Source organism: Nerophis ophidion, linkage group LG04 (genome assembly GCF_033978795.1).
Source record: "Nerophis ophidion isolate RoL-2023_Sa linkage group LG04, RoL_Noph_v1.0, whole genome shotgun sequence".
In the NCBI taxonomy this organism is placed as follows: Eukaryota; Metazoa; Chordata; class Actinopteri; order Syngnathiformes; family Syngnathidae; genus Nerophis; species Nerophis ophidion.
Genome location: NC_084614.1, coordinates 37,234,749 through 37,248,333, shown reverse-complemented (window position 1 = coordinate 37,248,333; position 13,585 = coordinate 37,234,749). Strand labels below are relative to the sequence as shown.

The window sequence follows — 13,585 nt, the reverse complement described above, 5'->3', positions numbered from 1 at the left end:
ACTGCAATCTGAGCAGAACGTGTTGCAAGATCACTTTAGGTCTTGTATCCTGTCAATGGAAAGAGTGAGAGATGATTTAAAGGCAAAGTATAAAAAGAAAATTGAAGACATTGACAAAAAGGTTGTCAAATTAGAAGCGAAAAAAGAAGGCATACCGAAATTGTTGTTTACAATAAAGCACATATTGAAAAATACTAATCAGGGCAGAGATCAAATATCAATCAACAACAAACTAATTGTAGGAGGAAAGATTCAGCTGGACAACTTGTTTTCAAACATTGTGAAAGAAACAGAAGACATAAAACATCTGAAAACAAAGTTCCTGGTGGACAAACAAAACCTAGACAAACTGAAGAACAACATTAAACAAGAGAGAGCATACCTGAGCAAAGCCAACATGCTCATGAGCAAAGAAAAACTAAAGCTGGCCTTGATGAAGTCTGATATGCAAAAACAATTGATCACATTGGTGGAGAATCAACGCATGATTAAAGAGGGATACATTGACCTTGAAATCAGAGAAAATGAGTTTAAAAAGAATACAACAGGATTGGACACGATTGCTGAGAAGATGAAGAGGGGAAGGGAACAAATTCATCAGCTAAACATGGATGTTCGGACCAAAAGAGATGAAGTCAATGACAACAGATGTGCAATGGAACAGCAACATAGGGACTTGTGTGTTCTCAGACAGGAACATTGTCAAAAGAGCAAAGAGATTGCATTTGCCAGAACCAAAATAAGTACAGAGATGGAAAAGCTACTCAAAATGAAGGCCAGCTTTGAATCCGACAAAATGCTGCATGCCAAAGACATGGAGATGATGGAACAACTGCAATCTGAGCAGAACGTGTTGCAAGATCACTTTAGGTCTTGTATCCTGTCAATGGAAAGAGTGAGAGATGATTTAAAGGCAAAGTATAAAAAGAAAATTGAAGACATTGACAAAAAGGTTGTCAAATTAGAAGCGAAACAAGAAGGCATACCGAAATTGTTGCTTACAATAAAGCACATATTGAAAAATACTAATCAAGGCAGAGATCAAATATCAATCAACAACAAACTAATTGTAAGAGGAAAGAATCAGCTGGTTAACTTGTTTTCAAACATTGTGAAAGAAACAGAAGACATAAAACATCTGAAAACAAAGCTCCTGGTGGAAAAACAAAACCTAGAGAAACTGAACAACAACATTAAACAAGAGAAAGAATACCTGAGCAAAGCCAACATGCTCATGAGCAAAGAAAAACTAGAGCTTGCCTTGATGAATTCTGATATGCAAAAACAATTGATCACATTGGAGGAGAATCAACGCATGATTAAAGAGGGATACATTGACCTTGAAATCAGAGAAAATGAGTTTAAAAAGAATACAACAGGACTGGACACGATTGCTGAGAAGATGAAGAGGGGAAGGGAACAAATTCATCAGCTAAACATGGATGTTCGGACCAAAACAGATGAAGTCAATGACAACAGATGTGCAATGGAACAGCAACATAGGGACTTGTGTGTTCTCAGACAGGAACATTGTCAAAAGAGCAAAGAGATTGCAGTTGCCAGAACCAAAATAAGTACAGAGATGGAAAAGCTACTCAAAATGAAGGCCAGCTTTGAATCCGACAAAATGCTGCATGCCAAAGACATGGAGATGATGGAACAACTGCAATCTGAGCAGAAGGTGTTGCAAGATCACTTTAGGTCTTGCATCCTGTCAATGGAAAGAGTGAGAGATGATTTAAAGGCAAAGTATAAAAAGAAAATTGAAGACATTGACAAAAAGGTTGTCAAATTAGAAGCGAAAAAAGAAGGCATACCGAAATTGTTGCTTACAATAAAGCACATATTGAAAAATACTAATCAAGGCAGAGATCAAATATCAATCAACAACAAACTAATTGTAGGAGGAAAGATTCAGCTGGACAACTTGTTTTCAAACATTGTGAAAGAAACAGAAGACATAAAACATCTGAAAACAAAGCTTCTGGTGGAAAAACAAAACCTAAAGAAACTGAAGAACAACATTAAACAAGAGAGAGAATACCTGAGCAAAGCCAACATGCTCATGAGCAAAGAAAAACTAGAGCTCGCCTTGATGAAGTCTGATATGCAAAAACAATTGATCACATTGGAGGAGAATCAACGCATGATTAAAAAGGGATACATTGACCTTGAAATCAGAGAAAATGAGTTTAAAAAGAATACAACAGGACTGGGCACGATTGCTGAGAAGATGAAGAGGGGAAGGGAACAAATTCATCAGCTAAACATGGATGTTCGGACCAAAAGAGATGAAGTCAATGACAACAGATGTGCAATGGAACAGCAACATAGGGACTTGTGTGTTCTCAGACAGGAACATTGTCAAAAGAGCACAGAGATTGCATTTGCCAGAACCAAAATAAGTACAGAGATGGAAAAGCTACTCAAAATGAAGGCCAGCTTTGAATCCGACAAAATGCTGCATGCCAAAGACATGGAGATGATGGAACAACTGCAATCTGAGCAGAAGGTGTTGCAAGATCACTTTAAGTCTTGTATCCTGTCAATGGAAAGAGTGAGAGATGATTTAAAGGCAAAGTATAAAAAGAAAATTGAAGACATTGACAAAAAGGTTGTCAAATTAGAAGCGAAAAAAGAAGGCATACCAAAATTGTTGCTTACAATAAAGCACTTATTGGAAAATACTAATCAGGGCAGAGATCAAATATCAATCAAAAACAAACTAATTGTAGGAGGAAAGATTCAGCTAGTTAACTTGTTTTCAAACATTGTGAAAGAAACAGAAGACATAAAACATCTGAAAACAAAGCTCCTGGTGGAAAAACAAAACCTAGACAAACTGAAGAACAACATTAAACAAGAGAAAGAATACCTGAGCAAAGCCAACATGCTCATGAGCAAAGAAAAACTAGAGCTTGCCTTGATGAAGTTTGATATGCAAAAACAATTGATCACATTGGAGGAGAATCAACGCATGATTAAAGAGGGATACATTGACCTTGAAATCAGAGAAAATGAGTTTAAAAAGAATACAACAGGACTGGACACGATTGCTGAGAAGATGAAGAGGGGAAGGGAACAAATTCATCAGCTAAACATGGATGTTCGGACCAAAACAGATGAAGTCAATGACAACAGATGTGCAATGGAACAGCAACATAGGGATTTGTGTGTTCTCAGACAGGAACATTGTCAAAAGAGCAAAGAGATTGCAGTTGCCAGAACCAAAATAAGTACAGAGATGGAAAAGCTACTCAAAATGAAGGCCAGCTTTGAATCCGACAAAATGCTGCATGCCAAAGACATGGAGATGATGGAACAACTGCAATCTGAGCAGAAGGTGTTGCAAGATCACTTTAGGTCTTGCATCCTGTCAATGGAAAGAGTGAGAGATGATTTAAAGGCAAAGTATAAAAAGAAAATTGAAGACATTGACAAAAAGGTTGTCAAATTAGAAGCGAAAAAAGAAGGCATACCGAAATTGTTGCTTACAATAAAGCACATATTGAAAAATACTAATCAAGACAGAGATCAAATATCAATCAACAACAAACTAATTGTAGGAGGAAAGATTCAGCTGGACAACTTGTTTTCAAACATTGTGAAAGAAACAGAAGACATAAAACATCTGAAAACAAAGTTTCTGGTGGAAAAACAAAACCTAAAGAAACTGAAGAACAACATTAAACAAGAGAGAGAATACCTGAGCAAAGCCAACATGCTCATGAGCAAAGAAAAACTAGAGCTCGCCTTGATGAAGTCTGATATGCAAAAACAATTGATCACATTGGAGGAGAATCAACGCATGATTAAAAAGGGATACATTGACCTTGAAATCAGAGAAAATGAGTTTAAAAAGAATACAACAGGACTGGGCACGATTGCTGAGAAGATGAAGAGGGGAAGGGAACAAATTCATCAGCTAAACATGGATGTTCGGACCAAAAGAGATGAAGTCAATGACAACAGATGTGCAATGGAACAGCAACATAGGGACTTGTGTGTTCTCAGACAGGAACATTGTCAAAAGAGCAAAGAGATTGCATTTGCCAGAACCAAAATAAGTACAGAGATGGAAAAGCTACTCAAAATGAAGGCCAGCTTTGAATCCGACAAAATGCTGCATGCCAAAGACATGGAGATGATGGAACAACTGCAATCTGAGCAGAACGTGTTGCAAGATCACTTTAGGTCTTGTATCCTGTCAATGGAAAGAGTGAGAGATGATTTAAAGGCAAAGTATAAAAAGAAAATTGAAGACATTGACAAAAAGGTTGTCAAATTAGAAGCGAAACAAGAAGGCATACCGGAATTGTTGCTTACAATAAAGCACATATTGAAACATACTAATCAAGGCAGAGATCAAATATCAATCAACAACAAACTAATTGTAGGAGGAAAGATTCAGCTAGTTAACTTGTTTTCAAACATTGTGAAAGAAACAGAAGACATAAAACATCTGAAAACAAAGCTCCTGGTGGAAAAACAAAACCTAGACAAACTGAAGAACAACATTAAACAAGAGAAAGAATACCTGAGCAAAGCCAACATGCTCATGAGCAAAGAAAAACTAGAGCTTGCCTTGATGAAGTTTGATATGCAAAAACAATTGATCACATTGGAGGAGAATCAACGCATGATTAAAGAGGGATACATTGACCTTGAAATCAGAGAAAATGAGTTTAAAAAGAATACAACAGGACTGGACACGATTGCTGAGAAGATGAAGAGGGGAAGGGAACAAATTCACCAGCTAAACATGGATGTTCGGACCAAAACAGATGAAGTCAATGACAACAGATGTGCAATGGAACAGCAACATAGGGATTTGTGTGTTCTCAGACAGGAACATTGTCAAAAGAGCAAAGAGATTGCAGTTGCCAGAACCAAAATAAGTACAGAGATGGAAAAGCTACTCAAAATGAAGGCCAGCTTTGAATCCGACAAAATGCTGCATGCCAAAGACATGGAGATGATGGAACAACTGCAATCTGAGCAGAAGGTGTTGCAAGATCACTTTAGGTCTTGCATCCTGTCAATGGAAAGAGTGAGAGATGATTTAAAGGCAAAGTATAAAAAGAAAATTGAAGACATTGACAAAAAGGTTGTCAAATTAGAAGCGAAAAAAGAAGGCATACCGAAATTGTTGCTTACAATAAAGCACATATTGAAAAATACTAATCAAGGCAGAGATCAAATATCAATCAACAACAAACTAATTGTAGGAGGAAAGATTCAGCTGGACAACTTGTTTTCAAACATTGTGAAAGAAACAGAAGACATAAAACATCTGAAAACAAAGTTTCTGGTGGAAAAACAAAACCTAAAGAAACTGAAGAACAACATTAAACAAGAGAGAGAATACCTGAGCAAAGCCAACATGCTCATGAGCAAAGAAAAACTAGAGCTCGCCTTGATGAAGTCTGATATGCAAAAACAATTGATCACATTGGAGGAGAATCAACGCATGATTAAAAAGGGATACATTGACCTTGAAATCAGAGAAAATGAGTTTAAAAAGAATACAACAGGACTGGGCACGATTGCTGAGAAGATGAAGAGGGGAAGGGAACAAATTCATCAGCTAAACATGGATGTTCGGACCAAAAGAGATGAAGTCAATGACAACAGATGTGCAATGGAACAGCAACATAGGGACTTGTGTGTTCTCAGACAGGAACATTGTCAAAAGAGCACAGAGATTGCATTTGCCAGAACCAAAATAAGTACAGAGATGGAAAAGCTACTCAAAATGAAGGCCAGCTTTGAATCCGACAAAATGCTGCATGCCAAAGACATGGAGATGATGGAACAACTGCAATCTGAGCAGAAGGTGTTGCAAGATCACTTTAGGTCTTGTATCCTGTCAATGGAAAGAGTGAGAGATGATTTAAAGGCAAAGTATAAAAAGAAAATTGAAGACATTGACAAAAAGGTTGTCAAATTAGAAGCGAAAAAAGAAGGCATACCAAAATTGTTGCTTACAATAAAGCACATATTGAAAAATACTAATCAGGGCAGAGATCAAATATCAATCAACAACAAACTAATTGTAGGAGGAAAGATTCAGCTGGACAACTTGTTTTCAAACATTGTGAAAGAAACAGAAGACATAAAACATCTGAAAACAAAGCTCCTGGTGGAAAAACAAAACCTAGACAAACTGAAGAACAACATTAAACAAGAGAGAGCATACCTGAGCAAAGCCAACATGCTCATGAGCAAAGAAAAACTAGAGCTGGCCTTGATGAAGTCTGATATGCAAAAACAATTGATCACATTGGTGGAGAATCAACGCATGATTAAAGAGGGATACATTGACCTTGAAATCAGAGAAAATGAGTTTAAAAAGAATACAACAGGACTGGACACGATTGCTGAGAAGATGAAGAGGGGAAGGGAACAAATTCATCAGCTAAACATGGATGTTCGGACCAAAATAGATGAAGTCAATGACAACAGATGTGCAATGGAACAGCAACATAGGGACTTGTGTGTTCTCAGACAGGAACATTGTCAAAAGAGCAAAGAGATTGCAGTTGCCAGAACCAAAATAAATACAGAGATGGAAAAGCTACTCAAAATGAAGGCCAGCTTTGAATCCGACAAAATGCTGCATGCCAAAGACATGGAGATGATGGAACAACTGCAATCTGAGCAGAAGGTGTTGCAAGATCACTTTAGGTCTTGCATCCTGTCAATGGAAAGAGTGAGAGATGATTTAAAGGCAAAGTATAAAAAGAAAATTGAAGACATTGACAAAAAGGTTGTCAAATTAGAAGCGAAAAAAGAAGGCATACCAAAATTGTTGCTTACAATAAAGCACATATTGAAAAATACTAATCAAGGCAGAGATCAAATATCAATCAACAACAAACTAATTGTAGGAGGAAAGATTCAGCTGGACAACTTGTTTTCAAACATTGTGAAAGAAACAGAAGACATAAAACATCTGAAAACAAAGCTTCTGGTGGAAAAACAAAACCTAAAGAAACTGAAGAACAACATTAAACAAGAGAGGGAATACCTGAGCAAAGCCAACATGCTCATGAGCAAAGAAAAACTAGAGCTCGCCTTGATGAAGTCTGATATGCAAAAACAATTGATCACATTGAAGGAGAATCAACGCATGATTAAAAAGGGATACATTGACCTTGAAATCAGAGAAAATGAGTTTAAAAAGAATACAACAGGACTGGGCACGATTGCTGAGAAGATGAAGAGGGGAAGGGAACAAATTCATCAGCTAAACATGAATGTTCGGACCAAAAGAGATGAAGTCAATGACAACAGATGTGCAATGGAACAGCAACATAGGGACTTGTGTGTTCTCAGACAGGAACATTGTCAAAAGAGCACAGAGATTGCATTTGCCAGAACCAAAATAAGTACAGAGATGGAAAAGCTACTCAAAATGAAGGCCAGCTTTGAATCCGACAAAATGCTGCATGCCAAAGACATGGAGATGATGGAACAACTGCAATCTGAGCAGAAGGTGTTGCAAGATCACTTTAGGTCTTGTATCCTGTCAATGGAAAGAGTGAGAGATGATTTAAAGGCAAAGTATAAAAAGAAAATTGAAGACATTGACAAAAAGGTTGTCAAATTAGAAGCGAAAAAAGAAGGCATACCAAAATTGTTGCTTACAATAAAGCACATATTGAAAAATACTAATCAGGGCAGAGATCAAATATCAATCAACAACAAACTAATTGTAAGAGGAAAGAATCAGCTGGATAAATTGTTTTCAAACATTGTGAAAGACACAGAAGACATAAAACATCTGAAAACAAAGCTCCTGGTGGAAAAAAAGAACCTAGAGAAAATGAACAACAACATTAAACAAGAGAAAGAATACCTGAGCAAAGCCAACATGCTCATGAGCAAAGAAAAACTAGAGCTTGCCTTGATGAAGTCTGATATGCAAAAACAATTGATCACATTGGAGGAGAATCAACGCATGATTAAAGAGGGATACATTGACCTTGAAATCAGAGAAAATGAGTTTAAAAAGAATACAACAGGACTGGACACGATTGCTGAGAAGATGAAGAGGGGAAGGGAACAAATTCATCAGCTAAACATGGATGTTCGGACCAAAACAGATGAAGTCAATGACAACAGATGTGCAATGGAACAGCAACATAGGGACTTGTGTGTTCTCAGACAGGAACATTGTCAAAAGAGCAAAGAGATTGCAGTTGCCAGAACCAAAATAAGTACAGAGATGGAAAAGCTACTCAAAATGAAGGCCAGCTTTGAATCCGACAAAATGCTGCATGCCAAAGACATGGAGATGATGGAACAACTGCAATCTGAGCAGAAGGTGTTGCAAGATCACTTTAGGTCTTGCATCCTGTCAATGGAAAGAGTGAGAGATGATTTAAAGGCAAAGTATAAAAAGAAAATTGAAGACATTGACAAAAAGGTTGTCAAATTAGAAGCGAAAAAAGAAGGCATACCGAAATTGTTGCTTACAATAAAGCACATATTGAAAAATACTAATCAAGGCAGAGATCAAATATCAATCAACAACAAACTAATTGTAGGAGGAAAGATTCAGCTGGACAACTTGTTTTCAAACATTGTGAAAGAAACAGAAGACATAAAACATCTGAAAACAAAGCTTCTGGTGGAAAAACAAAACCTAAAGAAACTGAAGAACAACATTAAACAAGAGAGAGAATACCTGAGCAAAGCCAACATGCTCATGAGCAAAGAAAAACTAGAGCTCGCCTTGATGAAGTCTGATATGCAAAAACAATTGATCACATTGGAGGAGAATCAACGCATGATTAAAAAGGGATACATTGACCTTGAAATCAGAGAAAATGAGTTTAAAAAGAATACAACAGGACTGGGCACGATTGCTGAGAAGATGAAGAGGGGAAGGGAACAAATTCATCAGCTAAACATGGATGTTCGGACCAAAATAGATGAAGTCAATGACAACAGATGTGCAATGGAACAGCAACATAGGGACTTGTGTGTTCTCAGACAGGAACATTGTCAAAAGAGCACAGAGATTGCATTTGCCAGAACCAAAATAAGTACAGAGATGGAAAAGCTACTCAAAATGAAGGCCAGCTTTGAATCCGACAAAATGCTGCATGCCAAAGACATGGAGATGATGGAACAACTGCAATCTGAGCAGAAGGTGTTGCAAGATCACTTTAAGTCTTGTATCCTGTCAATGGAAAGAGTGAGAGATGATTTAAAGGCAAAGTATAAAAAGAAAATTGAAGACATTGACAAAAAGGTTGTCAAATTAGAAGCGAAAAAAGAAGGCATACCAAAATTATTGCTTACAATAAAGCACATATTGAAAAATACTAATCAGGGCAGAGATCAAATATCAATCAACAACAAACTAATTGTAGGAGGAAATATTCAGCTGGACAACTTGTTTTCAAACATTGTGAAAGAAACAGAAGACATGAAACATCTGAAAACAAAGCTCCTGGTGGAAAAACAAAACCTAGACAAACTGAAGAACAACATTAAACAAGACAGAGCATACCTGAGCAAAGCCAACATGCTCATGAGCAAAGAAAAACTAGAGCTGGCCTTGATGAAGTCTGATATGCAAAAACAATTGATCACATTGGTGGAGAATCAACGCATGATTAAAGAGGGATACATTGACCTTGAAATCAGAGAAAATGAGTTTAAAAAGAATACAACAGGACTGGACACGATTGCTGAGAAGATGAAGAGGGGAAGGGAACAAATTCATCAGCTAAACATGGATGTTCGGACCAAAACAGATGAAGTCAATGACAACAGATGTGCAATGGAACAGCAACATAGGGACTTGTGTGTTCTCAGACAGGAACATTGTCAAAAGAGCAAAGAGATTGCAGTTGCCAGAACCAAAATAAATACAAGGATGGAAAAGCTACTCAAAATGAAGGCCAGCTTTGAATCCGACAAAATGCTGCATGCCAATGACATGGAGATGATGGAACAACTGCAATCTGAGCAGAAGGTGTTGCAAGATCACTTTAGGTCTTGCATCCTGTCAATGGAAAGAGTGAGAGATGATTTAAAGGCAAAGTATAAAAAGAAAATTGAAGACATTGACAAAAAGGTTGTCAAATTAGAAGCGAAACAAGAAGGCATACCGAAATTGTTGCTTACAATAAAGCACATATTGAAAAATACTTATCAAGGCAGAGATCAAATATCATTCAACAACAAACTAATTGTAGGAAGAAAGAATCAGCTGGATAACTTGTTTTCAAACATTGTGAAAGACACAGAAGACATAAAACATCTGAAAACAAAGCTCCTGGTGGAAAAAAAGAACCTAGAGAAACTGAACAACAACATTAAACAAGAGAAAGAATACCTGAGCAAAGCCAACATGCTCATGAGCAAAGAAAAACTAGAGCTTGCCTTGATGAAGTCTGATATGCAAAAACAATTGATCACATTGGAGGAGAATCAACGCATGATTAAAGAGGGATACATTGACCTTGAAATCAGAGAAAATGAGTTTAAAAGGAATACAACAGGACTGGACACGATTGCTGAGAAGATGAAGAGGGGAAGGGAACAAATTCATCAGCTAAACATGGATGTTCGGACCAAAAGAGATGAAGTCAACGACAACAGATGTGCAGTGGAACAGCAACATAGGGACTTGTGTGTTCTCAGACAGGAACATTGTCAAAAGAGCAAAGAGATTGCATTTGCCAGAACCAAAATAAGTACAGAGATGGAAAAGCTACTCAAAATGAAGGCCAGCTTTGAATCCGACAAAATGCTGCATGCCAAAGACATGGAGATGATGGAACAACTGCAATCTGAGCAGAAGGTGTTGCAAGATCACTTTAGGTCTTGTATCCTGTCAATGGAAAGAGTGAGAGATGATTTAAAGGCAAAGTATAAAAAGAAAATTGAAGACATTGACAAAAAGGTTGTCAAATTAGAAGCGAAAAAAGAAGGCATACCGAAATTGTTGTTTACAATAAAGCACATATTGAAAAATACTAATCAGGGCAGAGATCAAATATCAATCAACAACAAACTAATTGTAGGAGGAAAGATTCAGCTGGACAACTTGTTTTCAAACATTGTGAAAGAAACAGAAGACATAAAACATCTGAAAACAAAGTTCCTGGTGGACAAACAAAACCTAGACAAACTGAAGAACAACATTAAAAAAGAGAGAGCATACCTGAGCAAAGCCAACATGCTCATGAGCAAAGAAAAACTAAAGCTGGCCTTGATGAAGTCTGATATGCAAAAACAATTGATCACATTGGTGGAGAATCAACGCATGATTAAAGAGGGATACATTGACCTTGAAATCAGAGAAAATGAGTTTAAAAAGAATACAACAGGATTGGACACGATTGCTGAGAAGATGAAGAGGGGAAGGGAACAAATTCATCAGCTAAACATGGATGTTCGGACCAAAAGAGATGAAGTCAATGACAACAGATGTGCAATGGAACAGCAACATAGGGACTTGTGTGTTCTCAGACAGGAACATTGTCAAAAGAGCAAAGAGATTGCATTTGCCAGAACCAAAATAAGTACAGAGATGGAAAAGCTACTCAAAATGAAGGCCAGCTTTGAATCCGACAAAATGCTGCATGCCAAAGACATGGAGATGATGGAACAACTGCAATCTGAGCAGAAGGTGTTGCAAGATCACTTTAGGTCTTGCATCCTGTCAATGGAAAGAGTGAGAGATGATTTAAAGGCAAAGTATAAAAAGAAAATTGAAGACATTGACAAAAAGGTTGTCAAATTAGAAGCGAAAAAAGAAGGCATACCGAAATTGTTGCTTACAATAAAGCACATATTGAAAAATACTAATCAAGGCAGAGATCAAATATCAATCAAAAACAAACTAATTGTAGGAGGAAAGATTCAGCTGGACAACTTGTTTTCAAACATTGTGAAAGAAACAGAAGACATAAAACATCTGAAAACAAGGCTTCTGGTGGAAAAACAAAACCTAGAGAAACTGAAGAACAACATTAAACAAGAGAGAGCATACCTGAGCAAAGCCAACATGCTCATGAGCAAAGAAAAACTAAAGCTGGCCTTGATGAAGTCTGATATGCAAAAACAATTGATCACATTGGTGGAGAATCAACGCATGATTAAAGAGGGATACATTGACCTTGAAATCAGAGAAAATGAGTTTAAAAAGAATACAACAGGATTGGACACGATTGCTGAGAAGATGAAGAGGGGAAGGGAACAAATTCATCAGCTAAACATGGATGTTCGGACCAAAAGAGATGAAGTCAATGACAACAGATGTGCAATGGAACAGCAACATAGGGACTTGTGTGTTCTCAGACAGGAACATTGTCAAAAGAGCAAAGAGATTGCATTTGCCAGAACCAAAATAAGTACAGAGATGGAAAAGCTACTCAAAATGAAGGCCAACTTTGAATCCGACAAAATGCTGCATGCCAAAGACATGGAGATGATGGAACAACTGCAATCTGAGCAGAAGGTGTTGCAAGATCACTTTAGGTCTTGCATCCTGTCAATGGAAAGAGTGAGAGATGATTTAAAGGCAAAGTATAAAAAGAAAATTGAAGACATTGACAAAAAGGTTGTCAAATTAGAAGCGAAAAAAGAAGGCATACCGAAATTGTTGCTTACAATAAAGCACATATTGAAAAATACTAATCAAGGCAGAGATCAAATATCAATCAAAAACAAACTAATTGTAGGAGGAAAGATTCAGCTGGACAACTTGTTTTCAAACATTGTGAAAGAAACAGAAGACATAAAACATCTGAAAACAAGGCTTCTGGTGGAAAAACAAAACCTAGAGAAACTGAAGAACAACATTAAACAAGAGAGAGCATACCTGAGCAAAGCCAACATGCTCATGAGCAAAGAAAAACTAGAGGTGGCCTTGATGAAGTCTGATATGCAAAAACAATTGATCACATTGGAGGAGAATCAACGCATGATTAAAAAGGGATACATTGACCTTGAAATCAGAGAAAATGAATTTAAAAAGAATACAACAGGACTCGACACGATTGCTGAGAAGATGAAGAGGGGAAGGGAACAAATTCATCAGCTAAACATGGATGTTCGGACCAAAAGAGATGAAGTCAATGACAACAGATGTGCAATGGAACAGCAACATAGGGACTTGTGTGTTCTCAGACAGGAACATTGTCAAAAGAGCAAAGAGATTGCATTTGCCAGAACCAAAATAAGTACAGAGATGGAAAAGCTACTCAAAATGAAGGCCAGCTTTGAATCCGACCAAATGCTGCATGCCAAAGACATGGAGATGATGGAACAACTGCAATCTGAGCAGAACGTGTTGCAAGATCACTTTAGGTCTTGTATCCTGTCAATAGAAAGAGTGAGAGATGATTTAAAGGCAAAGTATAAAAAGAAAATTGAAGACATTGACAAAAAGGTTGTCAAATTAGAAGCGAAACAAGAAGGCATACCGAAATTGTTGCTTACAATAAAGCACATATTGAAACATACTAATCAAGGCAGAGATCAAATATCAATCAACAACAAACTAATTGTAGGAGGAAAGATTCAGCTAGTTAACTTGTTTTCAAACATTGTGAAAGAA

General features: G+C 37.2%; 2 protein-coding genes across 4 annotated transcripts in view; one reads left to right on the top strand and one right to left on the bottom strand.

The window, feature by feature from the left end:
* Positions 1–13,585, bottom strand: part of sytl2a (synaptotagmin-like 2a) — a 119,949-nt gene that overhangs the window by 91,467 nt on the left and 14,897 nt on the right. The gene's annotated exons all lie outside the window — the stretch shown is intronic.
* Positions 9,440–13,364, top strand: LOC133550441 (uncharacterized). The gene is made up of 3 exons (XM_061896424.1): positions 9,440–10,036; positions 10,292–12,529; positions 13,356–13,364. Exons 1-3 carry the CDS (start codon positions 9,440–9,442, stop codon positions 13,362–13,364), a joined length of 2,844 nt encoding a protein of 947 aa, XP_061752408.1.

Bases quoted from the DNA above. Each gene is read 5' to 3' on its own strand.
- LOC133550441 (XM_061896424.1), top strand. From the start codon at position 9,440: ATGAAACATCTGAAAACAAAGCTCCTGGTGGAAAAACAAAACCTAGAC. The intron at 10,037-10,291 runs GTGAGAGATGAT...CTGAAAACAAAG, and splicing joins GCATCCTGTCAATGGAAAGA to CTCCTGGTGGAAAAAAAGAA.